Consider the following 27,500-nt stretch of genomic DNA (forward strand, 5'->3'; position numbering starts at 1 on the left):
GATTTGGCCAGGTTGATAACCCTACTTCGGCCATTTTCCAGTGGTTCTTCTCGCTGGGGGCACGTGTAGGAAACATCTGTGGGAAGGATCCTAGAAACCTGGGTACAGCGCCCCCCTGTGGCCAGACGCAACAAGGTAACTGCTGGAACTGTGTATGCCTGTTTGTAACCCATGCTTTGATTGTAACTGTACTCTGACATATGTATATTCTGTAGATTCCCTATTGTATATATTGTAGTTTCTAGTGTGCTTTAGGCTGATTAAATTATATAATTAATCTTGGGCTGTTCTGTTATCTCGATCTTGAATCCCACGTCTGTGTGTTCGGCTAATAGTTACCGTAAATCGGTTGGTGGCAGCGAATTGTGCCAAGGATTATTGTGGGGAGGCCAGTGAGATTCGGGGAGATTTTATATATTCCGCCCGCGGAGGTCGGGGGAATATATACCTTACTCTCACCGGGGACCCTTCAATAATCGGCATAAGTAGTATAGCGGCCTCCTTGCTTATGGTCGGGCAATTCCATAATTGGCCTGACTATAAGAGGGGCGCTAGAGAGCGCGTCACGTGCTCTGTCTGTCGGTCGGGAGGTATAAAGGAGGGGTGACCCCCACTTGTTACCCCCCGATTGTGACGTACTGGTAGCCAGCGCGGGGGATTTCTGAGTGACCCCCCCGGTGGTTTGTGACATATTGGTGGCATAGCGGTGGGATCGAGATAATAGTGTGTGTGAGTGTGAGACCCATACTCCCAGACACTAAAGACTGCCTGCAGCAGCTGTGGCTGCTGGGGTCTTCAGACTAGCTCAACACTAGAGTGTCAGAGTGCAGATACTGTAAGGTGTGTGGAGGCATCAGGTGTCAGTTCTGTGTCAGTGACCAAAAGTCTGCAAGAATGGCTGATGGCACCAGGAGCAGAGCTATGCAACTGGCCAATGCTAAGGCAGGAGCCGAAGAGAGGGAGGACGGTGCTGTGGACAGCAATGAGGAGGTTGCCCACGAGTCCTCCAGGAGCTCGACGCCAGAAAACCGTTCTGCAGAGGACAGCGCACAAGCTGGCAATTATGGACAAGATGAGGAGGAGCTCACCCAAGGTTCCTCAACGAGCCAGATGCCAGCCCTCCGCTCTGCAATGGACAGTGAATCGCCTAGCTCTGCAGCGTGCCGCAGTTCACCACGTGCCATTCCACCGAGCCTGGGAGGCTCGGATAGCCTTCTTCAAATGGCTATGGCCCTTCTCCAGGCTGGAGACCAGAAGGGCTACAAGGAACTCCTGGCAGAGCGCAGGGCAGAGCGGCACGCAGAGCGTGAGGCTGCGGAGCGAGAGCGGCAGGCAGCGCGTGAAGAGCGAGAGCGACAGGCAGACCGTGACTACCAGCTGCAGCTAGCTCAGCTCCGGCCCTCATCAGCCACATGTGACCTTCGAGACACCAAACTTCCAAAGGTCCGTGTTGAGGACTTCCCAGTGCTGGAGAAGGAGGGAGACTTGGACTCTTTCTTGACTGCTTTTGAACGGACTTGCTTGCAGCACCATCTGGACAAGGACCAGTGGGCCAAATACCTGACCCCCCGTTTAAGGGGTAAGGCCCTAGATATCCTTGGGGACTTGCCTGCTGAGGCAGATCAGGGCTACGACACCATCAAGCGGGCCCTGATCCAACAGTACAACCTCACTCCAGAGTCCTACCGCAAGAAGTTCCGGAGCCTACAGAAGGGACCAAAGGACTCCTGGGCTGACCACCGGCGGGCACTTGCCCGAGCTGCCGACCACTGGACCCAAGGCCTGCAGCTTTCCACCGGACCGGAGATCCTGGACTTGTTCATCACGGAGCAACTCTTGTGGAACTGCCCTGAGGATCTCCGCCAGTTCATCCGAGACCAGAAGCCAAAGGGGTCCACGGCTACAGCTGCCCTTGCCGATGACTACACCAACAACCGGGCCCCTGAGGCCAGGAGAGCGGCCACCAGCAGCACCTGGAGAGGGGGTAAGATGAATTCTGCGACTGCCCCACCTGCCCCTAGACTGCAGGGGGTGTCCCCCTCAACTCCCCTCTCCAGGCCCGTGGCAGAGCCAAGACGGTGCCACCAGTGCAACCTACCTGGACACTTCAAGGCCATGTGCCCTCAGCGTCCCAAGGCCCCGGCTCCGTCCCCGTCCCAAGGGCCGCCCAAGGTGTATTGTGTGGGTGGGGGTGGTGGTAGGTCCCTGGACAGCTTCCAACCTGTCACCGTCGGCCGGTCTGTGACCATAGGACTGCGAGACAGCGCCTCGGAGGTGACTCTGGTGCGGCCTGAGATGGTGTCCCCCCAAGACTTGATCCCTGGAAAAACCCTCGCTGTCTCCGGGATTGGAGGCATTGACCCGGCGCTGCCTGTTGCTGACATTTATGTGGACTGGGGCGCAGGGCGAGGGGTGAGGGAGGTGGGGGTAACTGATCGGATCCCTGCAAACGTGCTACTTGGGACAGATTTGGGGCAGATAACCTCCCAGTTTGGGCCCCCCCCAAGGGCTGAACCTTCAGCCCGTACTGACATGACTCCTAACAATGTTAATGTGTTATCTATGAATGATGTAAGGGAGGAGGGAGTGAACTCTGATATTTCTGCTTGCATAGACACCATAGACACACACGCAGCTGCAGCTGTGACAGGGGAGGGGGTCAGAGAAAGGTGTGACAATGCCTCTACAAGTAATCAGCCTGTGAGCTGGGATCTGTTGCCCTCTGCAGGGATAAGCAGAGAGCAGGGTGCTGCAGGGGGAGGACCAGTGTGTGGGGTGGGGGCTACCACAGCAAATGTGGGGTCCCCAGAGATTTCACAGCGGGGTTCTGTTGCTGCAAGAGGGGAACAGGCAGGTGAGATTGGGGCCGGTCCAGGAGCGGAAGTGCTCCCAGGTAAGATCTCGGTGCATGGTTCCCCCACAACCGGGGTGTCAGGAAGCCAGGTAGGTCTGCCTGAACCGGCGACTTGGTCAGGAACGGAGGAGGAGCAGGCACGACCCACGGTCGCAGCGGCTGTGGCCGCTGTCACCCGCAGTGGGAGTGCTGGAAGCCAAGGGGCCTCCCGGAGGTCCGATAGCTCTTCCCCTTCTGACCAAGTGGCAGCCGAGTCAGGTGGAGGCCAGGACACAGGTCCCGGGGTACTGACTGAAGATGTGACAGTCTCGTCGATTCTGGCCACATCTAGTCAGGGGTTTCGGGCAGCGTTAGAAGCTGACGACAGCCTGAAAGCTCTTAAGGAGCAGGCGGCACAGCCTCCCTCGGACTCGGACCCGGAGCAAGTGGTCTGGGACCAAGGACGGCTGTACCGGGCCACGGTCCAGCAGGGTTCACCGGAGGCGTGGCCCAGGGACCGACAGTTGGTGGTACCCTATCCGTTCCGGACGGAGTTGTTGCGGATCGCACATGAGATTCCGATGGCCGGACACCTAGGGATCGCTAAGACCAAGGCCAGGTTAAACCAGCATTTCTACTGGCCAAAAATGGGGGCCGATGTGGCTGCCTACTGCCGTTCGTGTGAAACCTGTCAGAGAGTGGGGAAGGCGGGGCCACACCCCAAAGCCCCACTAGTATCTCTGCCAATCATCGATGAGCCTTTCAGGAGGGTGGCTGTGGATCTGGTCGGCCCGCTGGCCATCCCCAGCAGCTCCGGGAAACGCTTCATACTGACGGTAGTGGACTATGCCACCCGGTACCCAGAAGCAGTGGCCTTGTCGTCCATTCGGGCTGACAAGGTGGCCACCGCATTGCTGGAGATTTTCTCCCGAGTGGGTTTTCCCCAGGAAATGCTCACTGACCGGGGGACCCAATTCATGTCCCAGCTGATGGAGGCCCTCTGTAAGCAAGTCCAGGTGCGACATCTGGTGGCCAGCCCGTACCATCCACAGACTAATGGCCTGTGCGAGCGGTTCAATGGCACCTTAAAGCAGATGCTTAAGATGTTGGTCGACTCCCATGGGCGTGACTGGGAGCGGTATCTCCCACACCTGTTATTTGCTTACCGGGAGGTTCCACAGGCCTCAACAGGATTCTCACCGTTTGAGCTCCTGTACGGGCGACGTGTGCGGGGCCCCCTGGCTCTGGTGAAAGAGGCTTGGGAAGGGGATTTGGCCACCCCTGGAGTGTCGGTTATCGAGTATGTCATGCGCTTCCGGGACAAAATGCAGGCCTTGACGCAACTGGTACACGACAATATGGCTCAAGCCCAGGCCGATCAGAAGCGTTGGTACGACCAGAACGCTTGTGAGAGGACCTACCAAGTGGGTCAAGAGGTGTGGGTACTGGTCCCCGTACCACAGGACAAGCTTCAGGCAGCCTGGGAAGGCCCATACCTCGTGTACCAGCAGCTCAACCCTGTGACGTACCTGGTCACCCTGGACCCTGCCCGTGGAAGGCGGAAGCCCTTCCATGTGAACATGATGAAGGCACATCATGAGCGGGAGGCATGTGCGCTCCCCGTGTGCAACCTGCCCGAGGAGGGAGAAGCGGAAACCCTCTTGGATATGCTAGCCCAGGTTAGGGCAGGCGGATCCATTGAGGATGTGGAGGTTGGCCACCAGCTCTTGGAGGACCAACGGTCCCAGCTGTGGGCCACCCTACACCCCTTCCGGGGGTTGTTTACCAACCAGCCCGGAAGGACTGACTTGGCTGTCCATCACGTGGACACTGGGGATCATCCCCCGATCCGGCGTTCAGCATATCGGGTCTCCCTGGAGGTGCAGCAACACATGCGCCAGGAGATTGACGAGATGCTGAAGCTGGGGGTGATCCAGGCATCCAACAGCGCTTGGGCCTCGCCTGTAGTCCTCGTCCCTAAGAAGGACCGAACCACTCGGTTCTGCGTGGACTACAGGGGGCTCAATGCTGTCACGGTCGCCGATGCGTACCCAATGCCACGCATCGATGACCTGCTCGATCAGTTGGCCGGGGCTCAGTACCTGACCATCATGGATCTGAGCCGGGGATATTGGCAGATCCCCCTGACTCGCAAGGCCAGGGAACGCTCTGCCTTTATTACCCCATTTGGACTATACGAGTCCACGGTGATGCCATTCGGGATGAGGAATGCCCCTGCCACTTTCCAGCGGATGGTCAACACCCTGCTCAAGGGACTTGAAGGGTACGCGGCCGCGCACCTAGATGACATTGCCGTCTTCAGTCCCACCTGGGAGGACCACCTAGAGCATCTAGCACAGGTGCTCAGGCGGATCCACCGGGCAGGTTTGACCATCAAGCCGGGAAAGTGTCAGCTGGCCATGAGCGAGGTCCAGTACCTCGGTCACCGGGTAGGCGGGAGAACACTGAAGCCCGAGCCTGAGAAAGTGGAAGCCATCGCATCCTGGCCCACCCCCAGGACCAAGAAGCAGGTGATGTCCTTCTTGGGGACCGCTGGGTACTATAGGAGGTTTGTTCCATGCTATAGTAGCCTGGCAAAGCCCTTGACGGACCTCACCAAGAAGAAGCTGCCCTCTGCAGTCGATTGGACAATGGACTGCGAGACAGCCTTCCGGGCCCTAAAGGACGCCCTGTCCAGCCCGCCCGTGCTACAGGCAGCCGACTTCACGCGGCCGTTTGTAGTACAGACCGACGCCAGTGACTTCGGCCTCGGTGCGGTGCTCAGCCAGGTGGACTCTGCGAGCCAAGAGCACCCAGTCTTGTACCTGAGCAGGAAGCTGTTACCAAGGGAAGTTGCCTATTCCACGATGGAGAAGGAGTGCCTGGCCATAGTGTGGGCCCTGCAGCGTCTGCAACCCTATCTATACGGGCGCCACTTCATCGTGGAGACGGACCACAATCCCCTCAGCTGGTTGCACACCGTCTCTGGGACGAATGGGCGATTGTTGCGATGGAGCCTCGCGCTCCAGCAATACAACTTCACCATTCGCCACAAAAGGGGCCGTGACCACGGTAACGCAGACGGGCTGTCCCGACAAGGAGAGGTCGCGGACGGGCGCACGGGGGAACACCGGAGTGTGCTGCCCCCTAGCGCCCTCAAAAGGGGGGAGGTGTGAGGCAAATCCCGGGATATGAAGATGAATTATGACTCCAGTCATAATCCCTCATCACTCCCTGGCAGTGCCCCCTCCCTTCTTGTTCTCAGTGTTCCACTTACACCTCCATGGCCATGTCCTGTGATATGGAGATGAGGTGGTGTGGGAACAATGGACACAGGATGACTCCCTGCCGTCACCCTGTAGTAGGAGCTGCTATCTAATTAGCAAGGCTATGGAAATAGCCAGACAGAACGACTCCAGTAAAAAATGGTTCATATCTCGCAAGCCATATTTCCGATAAATATGGCAACCATAAAAATGGTGTCTCCGCATGCGGACGATGCCGGCACACCCTTTTTATGGGAGCAGGACATTGGGAAATGCCCCAGGCGTGATATCAGCCAATGGGGAACTGGCAGACAGGTCATGAGTCCCCTCGTTCTGTAGCTAAATTCATAACTGTCACAATGAGAGCATTGGCGTCCGCCTACGACGCTCCCAGGCAAAGTTATGGCCCATATTCCATGTTGGGATATTGTCCATAACTCAAGCCAGGGGTGGAGCAGTGCTCCCTGTGAGGTCACGAAGGTAGGAGGGGACCTGGATTTGGCCAGGTTGATAACCCTACTTCGGCCATTTTCCAGTGGTTCTTCTCGCTGGGGGCACGTGTAGGAAACATCTGTGGGAAGGATCCTAGAAACCTGGGTACAGCGCCCCCCTGTGGCCAGACGCAACAAGGTAACTGCTGGAACTGTGTATGCCTGTTTGTAACCCATGCTTTGATTGTAACTGTACTCTGACATATGTATATTCTGTAGATTCCCTATTGTATATATTGTAGTTTCTAGTGTGCTTTAGGCTGATTAAATTATATAATTAATCTTGGGCTGTTCTGTTATCTCGATCTTGAATCCCACGTCTGTGTGTTCGGCTAATAGTTACCGTAAATCGGTTGGTGGCAGCGAATTGTGCCAAGGATTATTGTGGGGAGGCCAGTGAGATTCGGGGAGATTTTATATATTCCGCCCGCGGAGGTCGGGGGAATATATACCTTACTCTCACCGGGGACCCTTCAATAATCGGCATAAGTAGTATAGCGGCCTCCTTGCTTATGGTCGGGCAATTCCATAATTGGCCTGACTATAAGAGGGGCGCTAGAGAGCGCGTCACGTGCTCTGTCTGTCGGTCGGGAGGTATAAAGGAGGGGTGACCCCCACTTGTTACCCCCCGATTGTGACGTACTGGTAGCCAGCGCGGGGGATTTCTGAGTGACCCCCCCGGTGGTTTGTGACACCACCTTAGGGAGAAAGTCCGGAGTCTGACGGAGAACCACCTTGTCTTGATGAAAAACCAAAAAAGGTGACTCCGAAGAGAGCGCAGCTAAATCAGAGACTCTCCTGAGGGAAGTTATGGCCACTAGAAAGACCACCTTCTGTGAAAGACGAAACAAAGAAACCTCCCTAAGAGGCTCAAAGGGGGGTTTCTGCAAAACCGTGAGAACCAAATTGAGGTCCCAGGGATCCAAGGGCCGCCGGTAAGGCGGGATGATGTGAGACGCGCCATGCATGAAGGTGCGGACCTGAGCCAGCCGAGCGAGACGCCGCTGGAACAGAACTGACAAAGCTGAGACTTGTCCCTTGAGAGAGTTGAGGGATAGTCCTAGCTGCAGAACGGACTGTAGAAAAGACAGAAGGGTCGGCAAGGAAAAAGGCCAAGGAGAATGGCCGGAAGAGCGACACCAGGACAGGAAAATCTTCCAAGTCCTGTGATAGATCTTGGCAGAGGAAGACTTACGGGCCCGAGTCATAGTGGAGATGACTTCAGGGGGGATACCAGAAGCCGTCAAGATCCAGGACTCAAGAGCCACGCCGTCAACCTGAGAGCCGCAGAATTCTGGCGGAAAAACGGACCTTGTGAGAGGTCTGGACGGTCCGGAAGATGGCACGGCACCTCTACGGACAGATGGAGCAGGTCTGGGTACCAAGCTCGCCTGGGCCAGTCCGGAGCAATGAGGATGACTCGACGGCCCTCCATTCTGATCTTGCGCAGAACTCTGGGCAAGAGAGCTAGGGGGGGGGAAACACGTAGGACAGACGAAACTGGGACCAGTCTTGAACCAGAGCGTCCGCGGCGAATGCCTGAGGATCGTGGGAGCGAGCCACGTAAACCGGAACCTTGTTGTTGTGACGGGATGCCATTAGGTCCACTTCCGGAGTGCCCCACTTGCGGCAGATTGACTGAAACACTGCCGGATGCAGGGACCACTCGCCACTGTCCACGGTTTGACGGCTGAGATAATCTGCTTCCCAGTTTTCCACGCCTGGGATGTGGACTGCGGATATGGTGGACTTTGAGTCCTCCGTCCATTGAAGGATGCGTTGAACCTCCAACATTGCCAGGCGGCTGCGTGTCCCGCCTTGGTGATTGATGTAGGCAACCGCTGTCGCGTTGTCTGACTGGACTCGGATGTGCTTGCCCGCCAACAGGTGGTGAAAGGCTAGGAGAGCTAGAAGCACAGCTCTGGTTTCCAGCACATTGATCGAGAGGGCTGACTCGGACGGAGTCCAAGTGCCCTGCGCTCGGTGGTGGAGACGTTCCGCTCCCCAGCCGGATAGACTGGCATCCGTAGTGAGAATCATCCAGGACGGGGCCAGGAAGGAGCGCCCCTGAGACAGAGAGAGGGGCCGAAGCCACCACTGAAGAGAGCTCCTGGTCTGTGGCGACAGAGCCACTAGCCTGTGCAAGGAGGAAGGCCGCTTGTCCCAACAGCGGAGAATGTCCAGCTGCAGAGGACGCAGATGGAACTGGGCAAAGGGAACAGCCTCCATTGACGCCACCATCTGACCCAGCACCTGCATCAGGTGCCTGATGGAATAACGGCGGGGCCTCAGCAGAGAGCGCACCGCCAGTTGTAGGGACTGCTGTTTGACTAAGGGCAGCTGCACAAGTGCCGGCAGAGTCTCGAACTGCATCCCTAGGTACGTAAGCCTCTGGGTCGGAGCCAGAGTGGATTTGGGCAGATTGACAAGCCACCCGAATTGGGCTAGAGTGGCGAGAGTGAGCGAGACACTCCGCTGACAGTCTGCGCTGGATGAAGCCTTGACTAGAAGGTCGTCCAGGTAAGGAATCACTGCCAACCCCTGGAGGTGCAGAACCGCAACCACTGCTGCCATGACCTTGGTGAATACCCGAGGGGCCGTGGCTAACCCGAAGGGGAGAGCCACGAATTGGAAATGTTCCTCTCCGATTGCAAAACGTAGCCAACGCTGGTGTGAAACTGCAATTGGCACATGCAGATAGGCATCTCTGATGTCGATGGATGCCAGGAAATCCCCTTGGGTCATTGAGGCAATGACTGATCGCAGAGACACCATGCGAAAATGCCGCACCTGAACATGCTTGTTGAGAAGCTTGAGATCCAGGATGGGCCGGAAGGAACCGTCCTTTTTGGGGACTAGGAAGAGATTTGAGTAGAAACCTCTGAACCATTCCCGGGCGGGAACCGGTACGATTACTCCGTTGGCCTGCAAGGATGCCACGGCCTGAGAGAAGGCGGCGGCCTTGGAGCAGGGGGGAGTTGACAGAAAAAATCTGTTTGGCGGGCTGGAAGAGAATTCTATCCTGTAGCCGTGGGAGATGATATCCCGCACCCACTGATGGGAGACGTGTTGAAACCACACGTCGCCAAAGTGGGAGAGCCTGCCACCGACTAAGGACGTTGCTGGCGCGGACAGATAGTCAAGAGGAGGCTGCCTTAGTGGCAGCAGCTCCTGCGGTCTTCTGTGGACGCGCTTTTGTGCGCCAGCTGGATTTTTGGTCCTTGGCTGAGTTAGTGGACGAGGCCGAGGTCTTAGAGGACGACCAGTTGGAGGAACGAAAGGAACGAAACCTCGACTGATTCCTACCCTGGACAGGTTTCCTGGTTTTGGTTTGTGGCATGGAAGTACTCTTCCCGCCAGTAGCTTCCTTAAAAATTTCATCCAGTTGTTCACCGAACAGCCTGGACCCAGCAAAAGGGAGTCCAGCAAGGAACTTCTTCGAGGAAGCATCTGCCTTCCACTCTGGAAGCCACAGGATCCTGCAGATAGCGAGGGAATTAGCCGAAGCCACCGCAGTGCGGTGAGAAGCCTCCAGCATGGCAGACATGGCATAAGATGAAAAAGCTGAAGCTTGGGAAGTTAAAGCAACCATTTCGGGCATAGATTCCCTGGCGAGGGAATGCATCTCCTCTAGAGAAGCAGAGATGGCTTTGAGAGCCCACACTGCTGCAAAAGTTGGGGAGAACGAGGCCCCTGCCGCCTCATATACAGATTTGGCCAGAAGGTCGACCTGGCGGTCAGTGGAATCCTTAAGAGAGGTGCCATCAGCCACTGATACAACGGTCCGGGCTGAGAGTCTAGACACCGGGGGGTCTACCTTTGGTGAATGAGCCCACTCCTTGACCACCTCAGGTGGAAATGGAAACCGGTCATCAGAACCACGCTTTGGGAAGCGTTTGTCAGGACAGGCCCTGGGCTTGGACACAGCGGCCTGAAAACTGGAGTGGTTAAAGAACACACTCTTTGTCCTCTTAGGCAAGGTAAACTGGTGCTTTTCTGCCAGAGATGGTTGCTCCTCTGATACTGGCGGATTGAGATCCAGTACAGAATTAATGGACGCAATCAAATCACTAACATCTGAGTCACTTTCTGACAGATCAATGGGGCACATGGAGTTAGCCTCCGAGCCCCCTGTAAAGGCATCCTCCTCGTCCCGCGAGTCAGCGTCTGAAACAGAGCCGCGGGACGAGGAAGGAGAGAGAGCCCTGCGTCTCCTTTTAGGAGGACGGGGTCTGCGACCAGATGATGAATCCTCTGTGAGCTCCGCTGAGAGAGCCCTAGCAGCAGAGGCACCCTGTGAAGGGGGCTGATGCATGTTCAGCAAAGTCCTGGACAGCTGACCCATGGAGTCGGCAAAAGACTGGGAGATAGACCTAGATAAGGATTCTACCCAAGCCGGGGGTTCAGCCACAGGGACCGGAGCAGCCTGAGAGACCACTGGGGGGGCGATTCCAGGCTGAGGCATCGTCAGGTTAGAGCAGGCATCACAATGTGGATAGGTGCTCGGTTCAGGCAGTAGGAGCTTACATGCAGTGCATACTGAATACAGCTTTGGAGCCTTGCTCCTCGTGTGAGACATGCTGCTGAAGTGGGGGCTCTGCCAGAACGACCCCCAGAGAGTATATACAAAAGGTCCACAACCGGAGGTTGTGGCTTACCAGACCACTGGAGCGGTTTGTGTGCCCTGCAGATCCCAAAGCCTGGACCCCTGAGCACCTCAGCAGGGATGCTGCAGCCAGCGCTGATCGCAGGGAAGAACGCTGAGAAAATGGCGCCGGAGCGAAGAGGCGGGACTCACTCTGAGAGCGGGATCTGGAGGGCCAAAGAGACCTACAGGGGAGGAGACATGTACTCAGTGAGGAGTGTCCCTCCCCTGTGCAGAACGGCCGCTGGGCAGAGCCGCACTGTCCCTCTGCATGAATGACATGCGAGGGCAGTGAAACCGAAAGTAGGCCTCCGGCGAAGCCGGGGCCTAAATTTGAGAGGTGCGGCCGGCGCGCAGGCACCATCGGCGCGGTTCTCAGGCGACAGCCAGAGAACCCGCTGGAAATGTCACAAAAATCACTCAGCACACTCTCCCCCAACAATAAAGTACAAGGGACCCCCATATATAATTGTCTCAGGTACTTAGCTTGCTGAGACGCAGGGTTTCAAGTCCCTGGGGGCGAGTTCTCCGGTCCAGCAGGATCCTGAAGGGCTGCGGATGGAGACCGGTCTCCTGCCAAGCATGGAGAACCGTGCTGGCTCCCACTTCAAGCCAGAGCCCGGAGGGATGGTGAAGGAGCACGGCATGTAAGGCTCCAGCCTTGGAATCAACCTTAACAGCACCGCCGACACAGTGGGGTGAGAAGGGACATGCCGGGGGTCCAGGCTTGGACCCGCTTTTCTTCAAACTCTTTCCAAAAATGAAAAATCAGATGAGAATGCATGTGCGGATGTATGCCTCCTGAATACAAAGCGATAAACTGGCTAGATCTGGTTCTCCAGGGGGTGTATAGGCTCAGAGGGAGGAGCTACACTTTTGAGTGTAGTACTTTGTGTGTCCTCCGGAGGCAGAAGCTATAAAATTATATATATATATATATATATATATATATATATATATATATATATATGTTATAATAATGTAAAAAACTTGCAATTAAAATATAATATAAATAATACTAATAATATGAATAATAAAGTCATGCTTCCCAGAATATAGCCAAATATGGACAAAATAACATAACAAAAGTTCCTCGCAATGTCCTAAAAGGGTTACAAACATTAAAAAAGTGAGAAAAAACCCCACAAAAACTAGAGTTTGCTCAATCTGGTATTAAGTCTCAGCCCATTACACAAACACCCTAATGGTATTACGGGCGATGAGCTCCACCATCTGTAAAGAAGTGGTGCAAGGACCAGTCTGTGCACAGCGAGGGTCGTGTGTTACACCCCGGACTTGTCTATTACATTAATAAATAGACGGCCTCGTAGAGACAGAGCCATTACAGGGGTTGTTGGCTCCCGCCTTTGGCGCGGTTTCTATCGAATCCTCTGCAGACGTATGTAATACTGTAGGTAATAAAGGATCACGCAGTATCTGGTTTCTCGTGTTTATGGGACTGGATTCAGCCCGGCTTACTAAGAATTTGGGCTGTTTTTTTGTAGGGGAATATAATCATTTTAGGTCTGCAGAACTCATCCATGCTGGGATTTGGAGGGGGCTGTGATTATTAGTTTACTTTACGTTTCTTTAGATATTTGCCAACTGGCTCGCGAGGACTGATTTCGTCTATGTTCAGTTTAGGCCAAAGTCCATGTTGGAAATCAGTGTGCTGACAAGAGTTTCCCTTTGGGTCGGAGGGTTATAAAAAGGCTGTAATCCACATTTATTACACACCAAATACTGTGTGCTTGTATTTATGATATACACACAAAGAAAGTGTATACAACACTCACCATAAGTGAGTACACCCCCTTTGAAAGGTAAGATTGTAATCAATATCTCACTGAACACAAGACCATATTTAACTTATAACCTTGAAAGCAAGGTTAATAATATATCTTTTATTAAATAAAAGAAGGGAATTTTGTTTACTTACCGTAAATTCCTTTTCTTCTAGCTCTAATTGGGAGACCCAGACAATTGGGGTGTATAGGCTATGCCTCCGGAGGCCGCACAAAGTATTACACTTAAAAGTGTTAAGCCCCTCCCCTTCTGCCTATACACCCCCCGTGCTCCCACGGGCTCCTCAGTTTTGGTGCAAAAGCAAGAAGGAGGAAAAGATTATAAACTGGTGTAAAGTAGATTCAATCCGAAGGAATATCGGAGAACTGAAACCAAACAACATGAACAACATGTGTACACAAAAAAAACAGGGGCGGGTGCTGGGTCTCCCAATTAGAGCTAGAAGAAAAGGAATTTACGGTAAGTAAACAAAATTCCCTTCTTCTTTGTCGCTCTATTGGGAGACCCAGACAATTGGGATGTCCAAAAGCAATCCCTGGGTGGGTAAAATAATACCTCGTAATAGAGCCGTAAAACGGCCTCTTCCTACAGGTGGGCAACCGCCGCCTGAAGGACTCGTCTACCTAGGCTGGCATCCGCCGAAGCATAGGTATGCACCTGATAGTGTTTCGTGAAAGTGTGCAGGCTCGACCAGGTAGCCGCCTGACACACCTGCTGACCCGTAGCCTGGTGCCTCAAAGCCCAGGACGCGCCCCCGGCTCTGGTAGAATGGGCCTAGAGCCCTGAGGGAACCGGCAGCCCGGTAAGCTTCGAGAATTGGTTCCTTGATCCACCGGGCCAGGGTTGATTTGGAAGCCTGTGACCCTTTACACTGGCCAGCGACAAGGACAAAGAGTGCATCCGAGCGGCGCAGGGGCGCCGTACGAGAAATGTAGAGCCTGAGTGCTCTCACCAGATCTAACCAGTGCAAATCCTTTTCACATTGGTGAACTGGATGATGACAAAAAGAGGGTAAGGAGATATCCTGATTGAGATGAAAGGGGGGTACCACCCTTGGGAGAAATTCCAGAACCGGACGCAGAACCACCTTGTCCTGGTGAACACCAGGAAAGGGGCTTTGCACGACAACATTGCTAGCTCAGACACTCTCCGAAGTGAAGTGACTGCTACTAGGAAAATCACTTTCTGCGAAAGGCATGAGAAAGAAATATCCCTTATTGGATCGAATGGTGGTTTCTGAAGAACCATCAGCACCCCGTTCAGAACCCAGGGTTCTAACGGCCGCTTGTAAGGATGAACGATGTGACAACCCCCTGCAGGAACGTGCATACCTGTGGAAGTCTGGCTAGGCGCTACTGGAAAAAACACAGAGAGCGCTGAGACTTGTCCCTTAAGGGAGCCGAGCGACAAACCCTTTTCCCGTCCAGATTGAAGGAAGGACAGAAAAATGGGCAAGGCAAAAGGCCAGGGAGAAAAACCCCGAGCAGAGCACCACGACAGGAAATTTTTCCACGTCCTGTGGTAGATCTTGGCGGACGTTGGTTTCCTAACCTGTCTCATAGTGGCAATGACCTCTTGAGATAATCCTGAAGACGCTAGATCTAGGACTCAATGGCCACAGTGTCAGGTTGAGGGCCGCAGAATTCAGATGGAAAAACGGCCCTTGAGACAGCAAGTCTGGTCGGACTGGTAGTGCCCACGTTTGGCCTACCGTGAGATACCACAGATCCGGGTACCACGACCTCCTCGGCCAGTCTGGAGTGACGAGGATGGCGCGGCGGCAGTCGGCCCTGATCGTGCGTAACACTCTGGGCAACAGTGCCAGCGGAGGAAACACATAAGGGAGTTGAAACTGCGACCAATTCCGAACTAAGGCGTCTGCCGCCATAGCTCTGTGATCGTGAGAGCGTGCCATGAATGCCATGACCTTGTTGTTGTGCCGGGACGCCATTAGGTCGACGTCCGGCCTCCCTCAGCGGCAACAGATCTCCTGAAACACGCCCGGGTGAAGAGACCATTCCCCTGCGTCAATGCCCTGGCGACTGAGAAAGTCTGCTTCTCAGTTTTCGACGCCCGGGATGTGAACTGCGGAGATGGTGGAGGCCGTGGCTTCCACCCACATCAAAATCCGCCGGACTTCCTGGAAGGCTTGCCGACTGCGTGTTCCGCCTTGGTGGTTGATGTAAGCCACCACTGTGGAGTTGTCCGACTGAATTCGGATCTGCTTGCCTTCCAGCCACTGCTGGAACACTTTTTAGGGCAAGATACACTGCCCTGATCTTCAGAACATTGATCTGAAGCGAGGACTCTTGCTGAGTCCACGTACCCTGAGCCCTGTGGTGGAGAAAGACTGCTCCCCACCCTGACAGACTCGCGTCCGTCGTGACCACCTCCCAGGATGGGGGTAGGAAGGATTTCCCATGCGATAATGAAGTGGGAAGAAAGCCACCCCCTAAGGGAAGCTTTGGTTGCCTGAGAGAGGGAGACGTTCCTGTCGAGGGACGTCGGTTTCCTGTCCTATTTGCGTAGGATGTCCCAATGAAGAGGACGCAGGTGAAACTGCGCGAAAGGAACTGCCTCCATTGCTGCCACCATCTTCCCCAGGAAGTGCATGAGGCCCTTCAAGGGGTGTGCTTGACCTTGAAGGAGAGATTGCACCCCTTTCTGTAGTGAACGCTTGTTGATCAGCGGAAGCTTCACTATCGCCGATAGGGTATGAAACTCCATGCCAAGATATGTCAGCGATTGGGCTGGTGTCAGATTTGACTTTGGAAAATTGATGATCCACCCGAAACTCTGGAGAGCCCCCAGAGAAGCGTCGGGGCTGTGTTGGCATGCCTCTTGAGAGGGTGCCTTGATCAGCAGATCGTCCAAGTAAGGGATCACCGAGTGACCCTGAGAGTGGAGGACCGCAACTACTGTAGCCCTGACCTTGGTGAAAACCCGTGGGGCTGTAGCCAGGCCGAACTGCAGTGCCACGAACTGCAGGTGTTCGTCTCCTATGGTGAAGCGCAAGAAGCGTTGGTGCTCTGGAGCCACCGGTACGTGGAGAAAAGCATCTTTGATATCGATCGATGCAAGGAAATCTTCTGGGGACATTGAGTCGATGACGGAGCGGAGGGTTTCCATCCGGAACCGTCTGGTCTATACGTGTTTGTTGAGCAGTTACGGGTCCAGGACAGGACGGAAAGACCCGTCCTTCTTTGTAACCACAAACAGGTTGGAGAAAAACCCGTGACCCTTTTGCTGAAGAGGAACAGGGACCACCACTCCTTCTGCCCTCAGGGTGCCCAGCGCCTGCAGAAGAGCCTCGGCTCGCTCGGGAGGCGGGGATAACCTGAAGAATCGAGTCGGGGGACGAGAGGCGAACTCTAACTTGTAACCGTGAGACAGAATGTCTCTCGCCCAACGGTCTTTTACCCTTGGCAGCCAGGAGTCGCAAAGGCGGGAAAGCCTGCCACCAACCGAGGATGCGGATTGAGGAGACCGAAAGCCATCAAGAATTGGGACCTGCCCGCGCCCCGAAAGAACCGAAACCTCGACTGCCCCATCCTCTGTTGGGGTATGTTCGGTTTGGGCTGGGGTAAAGATGTATCCTTTCCCTTGTATTGTTTGATGATTTCATCCAAACGTTCGCCAAACAGTCGGTCGCCAGAAATTGGCAAACTGGTTAAACGCTTTTTTGGAAGCAGAATCTGCCTTCCAGTTCCGTAGCCACAAGGCCCTGCAGAGTACCACCGAATTGGCGGAAGCAACCGCCATACGGCTCGCAGAGTCCAGGACAGCATTAATAGCGTAAGACGCAAATGCCGACGTCTGTGTGGCTGCGTCAATTTGCGCTTGACCTGCTGAGATAGCTTGTAGCACCCATACGGCTGCAAATGCTGGTGTAAAAGAAGCGCTGATAGCTTCATAGATGGATTTCAACCAGAGCTCCATCTGCCTGTGAGTGGCATCTTTGATTGATAGACGCTATAAGATCATTCACTATGGCGTCCCCGTCAGGCGTATCAAGATTGAGAGCGGCCTCAGGATCAGAATCCTGATCAGCTGTCTCCGCTTCATCATCCAGGGATTCCCCCCGCTGAGACCCTGACCAATATGAAGATGTCGAGGGAATTTCCCAGCGAGCTCGCTTAGACGGTCAGGGGCTGGGGTCTGTATCAGAGACCTCACTCTGGGATCTATGAGACACCCCGGGGAGACCTCTGGTCCAACTGAGGTGGGCCAGGGAGCAATGATTCAACAGTGCCCCTGTGCTGAGATACCGGTCTGGATTGCTCAGTGGATCCTACCGGCAGAGGGGTCGTACATGCGGCGCAGGCAGCATAGTAAGCCTGTGGTTTGGCGCTCCTGCCTTTTATGGGCGCCATGCTGTTGACTTCCCTGAGCAACACAATATATATACAGAATCAACTGTGCACCATACAGTGTAAAGCATATCTTATAAACATATGATTTAAAATTACACTCCTGCACAAATGTGGCTAGCACCACAGATGCTGCATACCCCCCGCATAAAGCGGTTGTGAGGCCACCAGGGTCCCTGCCTGGGTCTGTCAGAATTTGTCCCCCTCTGCAGCATTCAAGGAGCTGACAGGAATGGCTGCCGGCTTCTGAGGAGAGGACAGTGAGGGGGGTGGAGTATGCAAAGCATGCTCCAGCCCTCAGTGCTGCTCATCCTGTGCAGCGTCCCGCCCTTCCCCTGCTTGTCAGGGCTGTGGGCGGGAGGAAGAAAGACTAGGCCGCAAAAGCCGGGGACTCGAGTAATAAACGCGGCCGCCGTAAAAGCGCGGCCGCGCGGAAGTCCCCGGCGCACTACAAGTCCCAGCCGCGCCTCAGTGTCAAAACATGGCGGCGGCGGTCAGCGCGGTAGTCTCCCTACATAAACACACTCAGCGATGCCGAGTGTGTAATGGCACGGCTGCCGGCGTCCTGAGAGAGGAGGAAGCCGTGGGCGTGACCCTTAGAAAGTGCGGGAACTGGTGCCTCACAGTGCAGTGAGGGGAGTGGAGTATGCAAAGCATGCTCCAGCCCTCACTGCAGCTCGTCTGTAAAGCGTCCCGCCCTTCCCCTGCCTGTCAGGGCTGTGGGCGGGAGGAGGAAACACTAGGCCGTACAAGCCGGGGACTCAAGTAATGAGCGCGGCTGCCATAAAAGCGCGGCCGCGCGGAAGTCCCCAGCGCACTACAAGTCCCAGCCGCGCCTCAGTGTTAAAAACATGGCGGCGGCGGTAGTACGGTAGTCCCCCTACATAAACACACTCAGCGACGCTGAGTGTGTAATGGCACATTAACCCGGTCAGCGCCGCGGTCCCCGGTGCACTAGCACACCCAGCAATGCTGGAGTGTTGCTGTGCGCGGTCCCCACAGGGATACAGAGTACCTTCAAGTAGCAGGGCCATGTCCCTGAACGATACCCGGCTCCTATCCAGCAGAGTCTTAGGAGCTGTGGATGGAGCACGGTCTCAGTGCCTGGAGACCGGTAAGATCCCACTTCACCCAGAGCCCTGAGGGGGATGGGGAAGGAAAACAGCATGTGGGCTCCAGCCTCCGTACCCGCAATGGATACCTCAACCTTAACAACACCGCCGACAAGAGTGGGGTGAGAAGGGAGCATGCTGGGGGCCCTATATGGGCCCACTTTTCTTCCATCCGACATGGTCAGCAGCTGCTGCTGACCCATCTATGGAGCTGTGCGTGCGTGTCTGACCTCCTTCGCACAAAGCAAAAAACTGAGGAGCCCGTGGGAGCACGGGGGGTGTATAGGCAGAAGGGGAGGGGCTTAACACTTTTAAGTGTAATACTTTGTGCGGCCTCCGGAGGCATAGCCTATACACCCCAATTGTCTGGGTCTCCCAATAGAGCGACAAAGAAATCTTAATTTTTCTATTAATTTGAGTAAAATGGAATCAAACTCACATCAATAATTGCTACATCTAGTACTTTGGATGACCTCAATGAATTTGAAAGGATAGCACCAAGTTTGTATCACTTTTACTCCAGTATTCTGACTGATAAGTAAAGCTTTGTTGATCTTGTAACCTTAATTTTTCTTCAGTAAAGACATTTCTTTATTTCTTGTGACATTTCTCTTCCACGTGGTGCCATTGCCAACAGCATGAAATGGGATGCGGTTTTCTTTGTTAAGCAATGCTCTATTATAATCAACTGTCTAATGAATAATTAGACTTTGCCTATGGTCTTGTTAATTACACTTTCATAGTCTAAACTGTAGCTTTCCTTCTAAAACGTTTACTGGGGTGTACTCAATTTCGCAACATGGTCTTGAATTAATTTATTAGGAAAATTACTTTTGGGTGGGCAAAATAGATCTTGTTTGCAATCAATGGCCCACATTTGTGGGAGTATTTTGTACTATAGTACCCCATACAAAAAGTTTTCAGAAAGCCTTGTTTACTTTCAGAATAATCTGATGGGGTGCACTAATTTATGCTGAGTACTGTAAGATTTTCCTAGATATGATATTATACAAAGCATGGATAGATGATATAACAGACTGGTGCTCACTTGAGACCCTTTTGTGCGAACCGATGAGACATGTACGGAGGCAAGCGATTGGCAATGCTGGCCAAAGATCAGAAAACCAAATTTCAGCAGATTACAGACATTAAGAGGATATTAAAAAAAAATAAAAAAAAAAAAAAGTCTACACACCCCTGTTAAAATGTCAGGTTTTTGTCATTTTGTCATGTAAAATAAAATAAAAAAAAAAACAAAAAACAAAAAAAAAAAACACACATACCAAGAAGAATCATTTCAGAAATTTTCTCCTTTGATATCACTAATAATCTGTGCAAGCAGATTGATAGCTAACAATCATTTTGATAACTGTGTTCACAATTACCTAATCACATGTACACCCATGTTATATAGTAGTCAGTACTCAGCTGCCATCATGTAGTGATTTTCATTAATCCCATGTAAAACTTTAGTTCTAGCAGAATTTTGGGGACATTTTCTTACTTGCATTTTACAGCAAAATTCATGGATTGTAAACAGCTGACAACAAAGCAAAGGGATCTCATTGTTGAAAGCAGTCAAAGGGTTACTAAAAAAAAATTTCAAGGCATTAGATTCCATGGAACGCTGATGGCTGTCATCAAGAGGTGGCTTAAATTTGGCACAACGGTGACATAAGAAGAAAATTACTCCAGAGGCTGCCAAGAGGCCTACAGCAACATTAAAGGAGCTACAGGAATCTCCGGCAAGGATGAGTTGTGCACCGCATTTGATAATCTCCCGACTTCTTCATATGCCTGTTCTGTGGGGTACAGTGACAAGAAAGAAGCCTTTTCACACACAGCCTTTTAACCCCCTAACGACCGCAGGCAGTAAAGTTACGTCCTAGCGGTCATAGGTCATGCTGCGGGCTGCAGGTGGGGATCCGCGCACATGTCAGCTGATTTATACAGTTGACATGTGTGCCTGCTAGGCATGAGCGAAACTGCTATCTACCCATGCCTTTTAACCCCTTAAATGGCGTTGTCAAGATGTGACAGCGCCATCTTAACGGCGATAGTGGTAGATCCCGATAACGGAAGTCACGTGATGTGACTTTCGATCACAGGAGTCATGTGATGACTCCTGTGCTAACATGACTCAGGTCCTGTAAGAAACAGCCGAGTACTGGCTGTTACAAGAGATGATCATTTCTCCCAGTTTCAGCTGTGCTGCTCTGATCGGGAAAATGAATCAACGATCAGACTGCTGATTGTTTTAGTCCCCTAGAGGACCTAGTAAAATATAAATAAAAAAAAAAAAGTTTAAAAAAAAAAAAAAACTAAAAGTTTAAAAAAAAAAAAAAAACTAAAAAAGTTCAAAATCACCTCCCTTTCGCCTGATTGAAAATTAAAGGGTTAAAAAAAAATTAAAAATATACACACTTAGTATCGCCGCATTCAGAAATGCATCCCTTCTGGGGCTCTTAGCCCATTATGGAGGCCAAGAAGAGATCCCTCTGAATACTCGCCTGCCGCCAATTATCCCAGGACAGTGCAACCCACCATACAGGGAACTCTGACTGCGCTCCTTTCACGGGACTCTGCCTGGGTTGCAATTCCCTGCTTGGCGGGAGGCCAAGGACATCACTATGTACGGAAAATCCATGACGGAGACATGGAGGTTATGAGCGTTGTGGACCCTTCAGTTTACGGATTGGAGGGGTGGGGGGGGGGGTCAATCGGAACACGAAATAATATTAACACTAACAAAATGACTTCTTATGGAGCTATACAAAATGTGAAATGTTTGTTTTTAAGATGGAAAAACTCAAAGAGCGATTCAATCCAAAGCACATTGTGGCTGACGATCTTTCCTTTTCCACCACATGTAGGCGATGAGAGCTGACAGGAGGGTAGATGACGGCCCGGAGAGAATACCTACTGATTTGCTAAGGGTCCTAATGCTGTGACCTCCGCCAATCCTAAGAATGGCGTCATAAAGTGCCCCATTTGAATGGTTTACTGCTGTTGAACAGAAGATGGCCACAAGCAAAAAAAAAAAAAAATGGATGAAATGGTCTAATTCATAGAGGTATACACAAGAAACCCTCTCCTCACCTGCTCAATGTTGTATCCACTGTTCAGTGCAACTGCGTAGCCCCCTACAAACGCCCCCGCGGGGAGCAGGTACAGGTAGTTGTACTCTGGGGGGTCAGTGGGACGCTTGAACATGTCCAGCATTCTCTGTGTCACCAGGAAACCACCTGCCGAGAGAAGAACCAGACAGGAGAGAAAAGATTACACTGTGATGGTGCAACCACATGAAGATTTGCCAGATCTGGAGACTTCTTTCCACATGGCCTCAAAAAGGTTTTTGGGGTTGTTAACCCACCCAAACCTAGTTAGGATGGTTTTAGTTCCTCCATTTGGTTAATTATGTGGCACTTGTAATATTGTGAACAGATAGAAGGTGGCTGCGTTACTTCCTAGAGAAATTAGTCATCACCATACTTTTAAGAGCAGAAGACATTGCTCTCCCAAATGTGGCGACCGGCTGCAATATCTTCTGCTCTCCCAAAAGTGGCAACCAGCTGCAATGTCCCCTGCTCTCCCAATAGCGGCAACCGGCCGCAATGTCCACTGCTCTTAGAATAGTGGCGACCGGCCACAAACTTCCCTGCTCTCCCAATAGTGGCAACCAGCTGCAATATCCCCTGCTCTCCCAATAGCGGCAACTGGCCGCAATGTCCCCTGCTCTAAGAATAGTGGCGACCGGCCGCAAGGTCCCCTGCTCTCCCAATAGCGGCAACCAGCCGCAATGTTCCCTGCTCTCCCAATAGTGGCGACCGGCCGCAATGTCCCCTGCTCTCCCAATAGTGGCAACCAGCCGCAATGTCCCCTGCTCTCCCAAGCGAGGTGATGACTGCCGAGGACATTGCAATATCTAGGTACAATGGCTACTGTAATTACACCCACACAATAGTGAAGCTATAATCACTACATGCATCCGATAGTCTTCCAGGCATTGATGCTATACCATGACCTGTGTGACTGTCAGACATCTTCTGCCCAAGCCAGCATACCCCAATGAATCCAAATCGGTGCTATGAGAACGAGGAGACCTGTATTCAGACAGCAGGGGACCCGAGCCCGGACTGTCAGGTTTCCCTATCCCGTCCATGCTGCACACCTTGCTATGGCCGCCTGGGTGTTTATGATCACGTGTCTCTGGCTTTCCTAAAGCCCTATATTATCTACAGCGCGGTACTGCTGGAAGGAATAATCCAGCCAAGCTTTAGCATATTACACACGGCTGCTTTAGATTTTCGGAGCAGAGCTTGGCTCTATTTGTGACAACCATTTAAAGAATTACTTACACAAAGACAGTGAGTAAGGGAAAAGCAATATCCTGGCAAAACGACAATTTGGCTCAATTAGCCGCATATAATTTTCCATATTGAATTGATTATTGAAGAATGTCGATGCCGATGCCAATAAAATCACTTTCCCTTCTACGCTGGGACCTCCTTACCCCCCAAATCCATGTCCGCAGGGAAAGTTCTCCGAAAAACGATCCAGATGACCATGACAGCGCAAAATGATCCCCATGTATAATGTATTGCCTCCCCCAAAAGTGCAATAATTCATAGTAACATAGGTTGAAAAAGAGACGTAGGTCCATCAAGTTCACAATTATACATTCATGTATGGAAACGGTCTATAGCCGCCTGTGACCACCAGCGGATACTTAGTGGCTGTTACAAATCTACAGAGGGTGCTGACATTCTGGATCAATATTCACCCGGTCAAGATCGGACACAGCTTCTTGTCCAGCTTCCTCTTTAGTGCTCACTCATCACCACATCATCAAGACAGCCCAAATGTCATGCACACCCTCAAAACACACATTTTATTCTTTCTTAAAACTGCACTGACTGACAGTCTTTCTATATTATATATAATATAATATATATATATATATATATATATATATATATATATATATATATATATATATATATATACATACATATATATATATATATACATATATATATATATATATACATACATATATATATATATATACATATATATATATACACATATATATATATACACATATATATATATACACATATATATATATATTATATATATATATTATATATATATATTATATATATATATATATACTTATGCTCTTTTCACACTGCGCTCCTCTCCTTGTTCAGTGGGTCCTGTAAGGGTTTCCATCCGAAAGGGTTTCGGACGTATCTGCCGATGGGACCTCCGACTATAATGGTGCACCATTTTCGGGAGTGTACACTAGAGTAGAGCGAGTATCTAACTATTCGTACTTGTTATACTCATAACGAGTACTGTCTAATGCTCGAGTATTCATTCTGACTAGCATGTGCAATGCAAGACAATGGGGAAAAACGCGAAGTAACAAGTAGCCTGAAGTCCGCACTATTCACTACTCGCAGGAAAAGTACGGCATTCAGGTTACTTGTTACTTTGCGAGATTTTCCCCATTGACTTGCATTGCACACGCTATTCGGAATGAATACGCAAGCATTAGACAATACTTGTTATGAGTATAGCGAGGGCGAATAGTTAGGTACTCGTTCAATTATAGTGTACACCTATTGGAGGCGCACACCCAGATGTAGTAGACTGCGTCTCAGTGTCCGCCTCCAGAAAGCGTATACTGCCGAAAATGGTACACAACAGAGACCAAAACTAGTTTTGCAGGGGGAGTTCGGACGGAGGGCCCGACGGGACCACTGAACGGAGATCAGAACGCAATGTGAAAAGGCCCCAGGAGGCCATAAGTTCAGGCAGGGAGACCTTGTACAGTCTGTGCATTGCGGTCTATATATGGACCGTGAAATACGGCAATCTGGACCAGGCCAAACAGGCAATATCATGGCACAGCCCTTGAGAGATATGTTACACACCAGCTATTCATATAAAAATGGTCACAATGATCTTTTTATTCGAGGCCAATAGTGGTGTAATAAATCAGGCGCTGGGTCGCTCCCCCTACTGGTAACGCTGTCGATTTGGCAGTTGCCTCATGGTGCCACACCTTTTTGGTTAGGACACAATGGTTCACCGTGACGTGACAGTGGGCTTCACACAGTCTGATCAGAACATTAAGCTAAGGACCTTATGTTCAGTTTTGTACACTTCTGCCTAGCGGCTTTGTAGTAGTGTATGATTTTTGGATGTACGGGTCATGTCTTTTTCTATAGTCATGGGTTCCCTTTAGCACAGCTTTCAGATGATTAATGTTGCCTGAAGCCCGGGCAGCAAGAATCAAAGCCCGGCTCTGTTGTTGCACACATGTATATTTTACTCGGAAAACATACTGTGTGTATAGCAACAGCCGGGGACAGGGCGAGTAGGAAGATTAGTCAGCGATGTGTCTGCAGTGGCTTCTCCCTGCACCCGCTGGCTTCTCCCTGCGCCCGCTGGCTTCTCGCCCACCTACACTGACACTTTGCTCCCTGTATGTATTTGGAGACCTGTTATTTGAGGTAAACATGAGACTGCAGGAATGTCTTTGACTGGTAATCCCACTGACATCATCTCCAGCCATATTTTAAAGTACATTTTCTCTGAAAAGCAACAGCATTTTCTGGGTAAAATTATAAACATAGCCATTCTTCAACTCATTTTGCTGGTGGATGAATTAATTAGCTGACAAATTCCCTTTAAAAAGGCCAAGATCACTACAGATTGCAATCCGAACAAAATGTAGTCGGGGTTGTGAGGCATCTGTAATTCATTCCCCCCTCCTACAAGCAATCACTTGCTGTGCCTTGTATGTCTATTGCACAGGTGCACAACTCCAGTCCTTACGGCCCACCAGCAGTGCCTGTTTGCAGCATTTCCTTAGTATTGCAGAGGTGATAATTTAATCACCTGCAGAGTTAATGATTCCAATACCTGTGCAACACTAAGGAAATCCTGAAAACACATACTGCTGGTGGGCCTTGAGGGCTTGAGTTTGTCACCCCTGGTCTTGGAGCAGTGAGGTTATCTTGCACACATGACAAAGTCTCAAAAATTGTGCTCCATGTTGCACAACCTTTATAGAGCTGGGCAAAAAACATAACACGAGCGACAACACAACCACAGTACCAATCATTGCCACGCTCATGACAAGTGAAGTGGCCGTATATCCCGAGCCCTACAGTACAAGGTGAAGACTTGAGGTAACGATTAGGAAGATGCTGGGTAGACCTCAAAGCCAGGGAAACCCATTCTTCAATACAAAAACAGATCGTTGGAATGATGGTGTAGCAAAGATGAGCAGCGTTATGTTCACTGCCCACGTGACTCATATGCACATTATATTCCTCCCGGGGAGGAGTATCCCATTACCTGCAATGTTCACAGAAGACACGAATGCTGCCAGCACAGCCAGGACCTGAGGGGTGTTGGAGGGGAGGTAACTACCACCCATCAGCGCGAGCCCACCGACAGCCGTCAGACCTGTACAAAAGAACAAGGAATAGTCAAGACTAGCTTTATACATCCCATGCAACATGTCTGCGGAGACAAAGAAGATCAGGCCTGTATCAAACACATTCCCTCCAGGATTTGTTCAGATCCCCCCCCCCTTTAACCTATTGTAATATTTTTATTTATTTTAACTACAATAAAAAAAATTATTTTTATATTATATTATATAGTCTAGAACGTGTATGTAGGTTAGCAGATTGAATAATAATGTAATAAATGGATTGGATGGGTTACCTAATGTATACACTGGTTAACAGTGTACACCGGCTCCGGCACACATGTGCCGTGAGTCGGGGTAAGCTAGTAACCATGGTACACATCGGGTAACTATTCAAAGCGACAGTGCTGATTAATTTTTTGTTTGTTGGTCTCCTGCTGTGCAGCACGCATCGGCGTGTTTAACAGCGGGAGAGCAACGATCTTAATGGGCATGGAGCCGGCATACACTGGTAACCATGGTACACAATTGGGTAAGTAAGAAAAGTGGTTTCCATCGTTACCTGGATGTGTACCATGTTTACCAGCATACGCTGGCTCAGACACGATCCCAGCAACGCAACAATATGTCTCAGCTGGTGTGGGCTTCCAGGGGTGCAGCAGTCACCTGGGAGCCTTCGGGGAATGTGTGCTGTGGGGCAGGGCCAGGACGAGCGTCCAATGCGTGAGGGGGGCGGTGCCAGGACAAACGTTTAATTCATGCAGGGGGCGGGGTCTGGCTGAACGGCTAATGCGTGCAGGGGCGAGGCCTGGCCGAGCGGCTAATTCGTGCGGGGGCGTGGCTCAGGTAACTATGCAAAGTGGTTTCTATAGTTACCCGATGTGTACTATGGTTACCAGCCTACGCCGGCTTTGGCACACGTGTGCTGGGAGCCGGGGTAAGCTAGTGATTTCCCACATCCGGTGCGCTCCCGTACACTGTGTACAGTACACTGGCAGCGCCGCAACTTCCTGGTCACATGACAACACGTGATCGGAGGTTGTTGCGCGGTCACTGTAGTGTACACAGTGCACGGGATCGCGCCGGATCTGACAAAGTTGAGAAAAGGTAAGTACTAAAAGCGACAGTGCTGACGTGTGCCGGGGTAAGCTAGTTACATTGGGTAACTAAGGAAAGCGGTTTCTATAGTTACCAGCCTACGCCGCCTCTGGCACACGTGTGCCGGGAGCCGGGGTAAGCTAGTGGTTTAACACATTCAGCCTTTTTTCCACTTAGTCCTGCCGGTGTGGGCTTCCGGGGCTGCAGCAGTCACCTGGGAGTCGGGGCTCTGTGTGGGTTCTAGGAATGCGTGGGGGGGAGGGGGGCCCAGGGTGAGCGTCCAATGCGTGAGGGGCACAGGGCCTGGCCGAGCGGCCAATTCATGCGGGGGGGCAAGTCCGGGCTGAGCGGCCAATCCGTGGGGGGGGCCCAGGCCGACGGTTGTCACTGTAATGACACTGTCATTGTAACGACAATTTTGGA

At 51.7% G+C, this 27,500-nt stretch overlaps 1 protein-coding gene across 1 annotated transcript in view; it reads right to left on the bottom strand.

Moving 5' to 3' along the window:
- The window catches only part of NNT (nicotinamide nucleotide transhydrogenase), a 198,448-nt gene that overhangs the window by 78,222 nt on the left and 92,726 nt on the right, over positions 1–27,500 (bottom strand). The window contains exons 12-21 of the mRNA XM_075326766.1: positions 25,901–26,011; positions 21,605–21,768; positions 18,543–18,550; positions 18,466–18,481; positions 16,312–16,338; positions 15,393–15,411; positions 13,733–13,767; positions 5,587–5,627; positions 3,551–3,573; positions 743–757 (exon numbers count right to left, since the gene is read on the bottom strand). Coding sequence (XP_075182881.1) covers positions 743–757; positions 3,551–3,573; positions 5,587–5,627; positions 13,733–13,767; positions 15,393–15,411; positions 16,312–16,338; positions 18,466–18,481; positions 18,543–18,550; positions 21,605–21,768; positions 25,901–26,011 — 459 coding nt within the window. The remainder of the gene's footprint in view (positions 1–742; positions 758–3,550; positions 3,574–5,586; positions 5,628–13,732; positions 13,768–15,392; positions 15,412–16,311; positions 16,339–18,465; positions 18,482–18,542; positions 18,551–21,604; positions 21,769–25,900; positions 26,012–27,500) is intronic.

This window comes from Anomaloglossus baeobatrachus, chromosome 1 (genome assembly GCF_048569485.1).
Source record: "Anomaloglossus baeobatrachus isolate aAnoBae1 chromosome 1, aAnoBae1.hap1, whole genome shotgun sequence".
NCBI lineage: Eukaryota > Metazoa > Chordata > Amphibia > Anura > Aromobatidae > Anomaloglossus > Anomaloglossus baeobatrachus.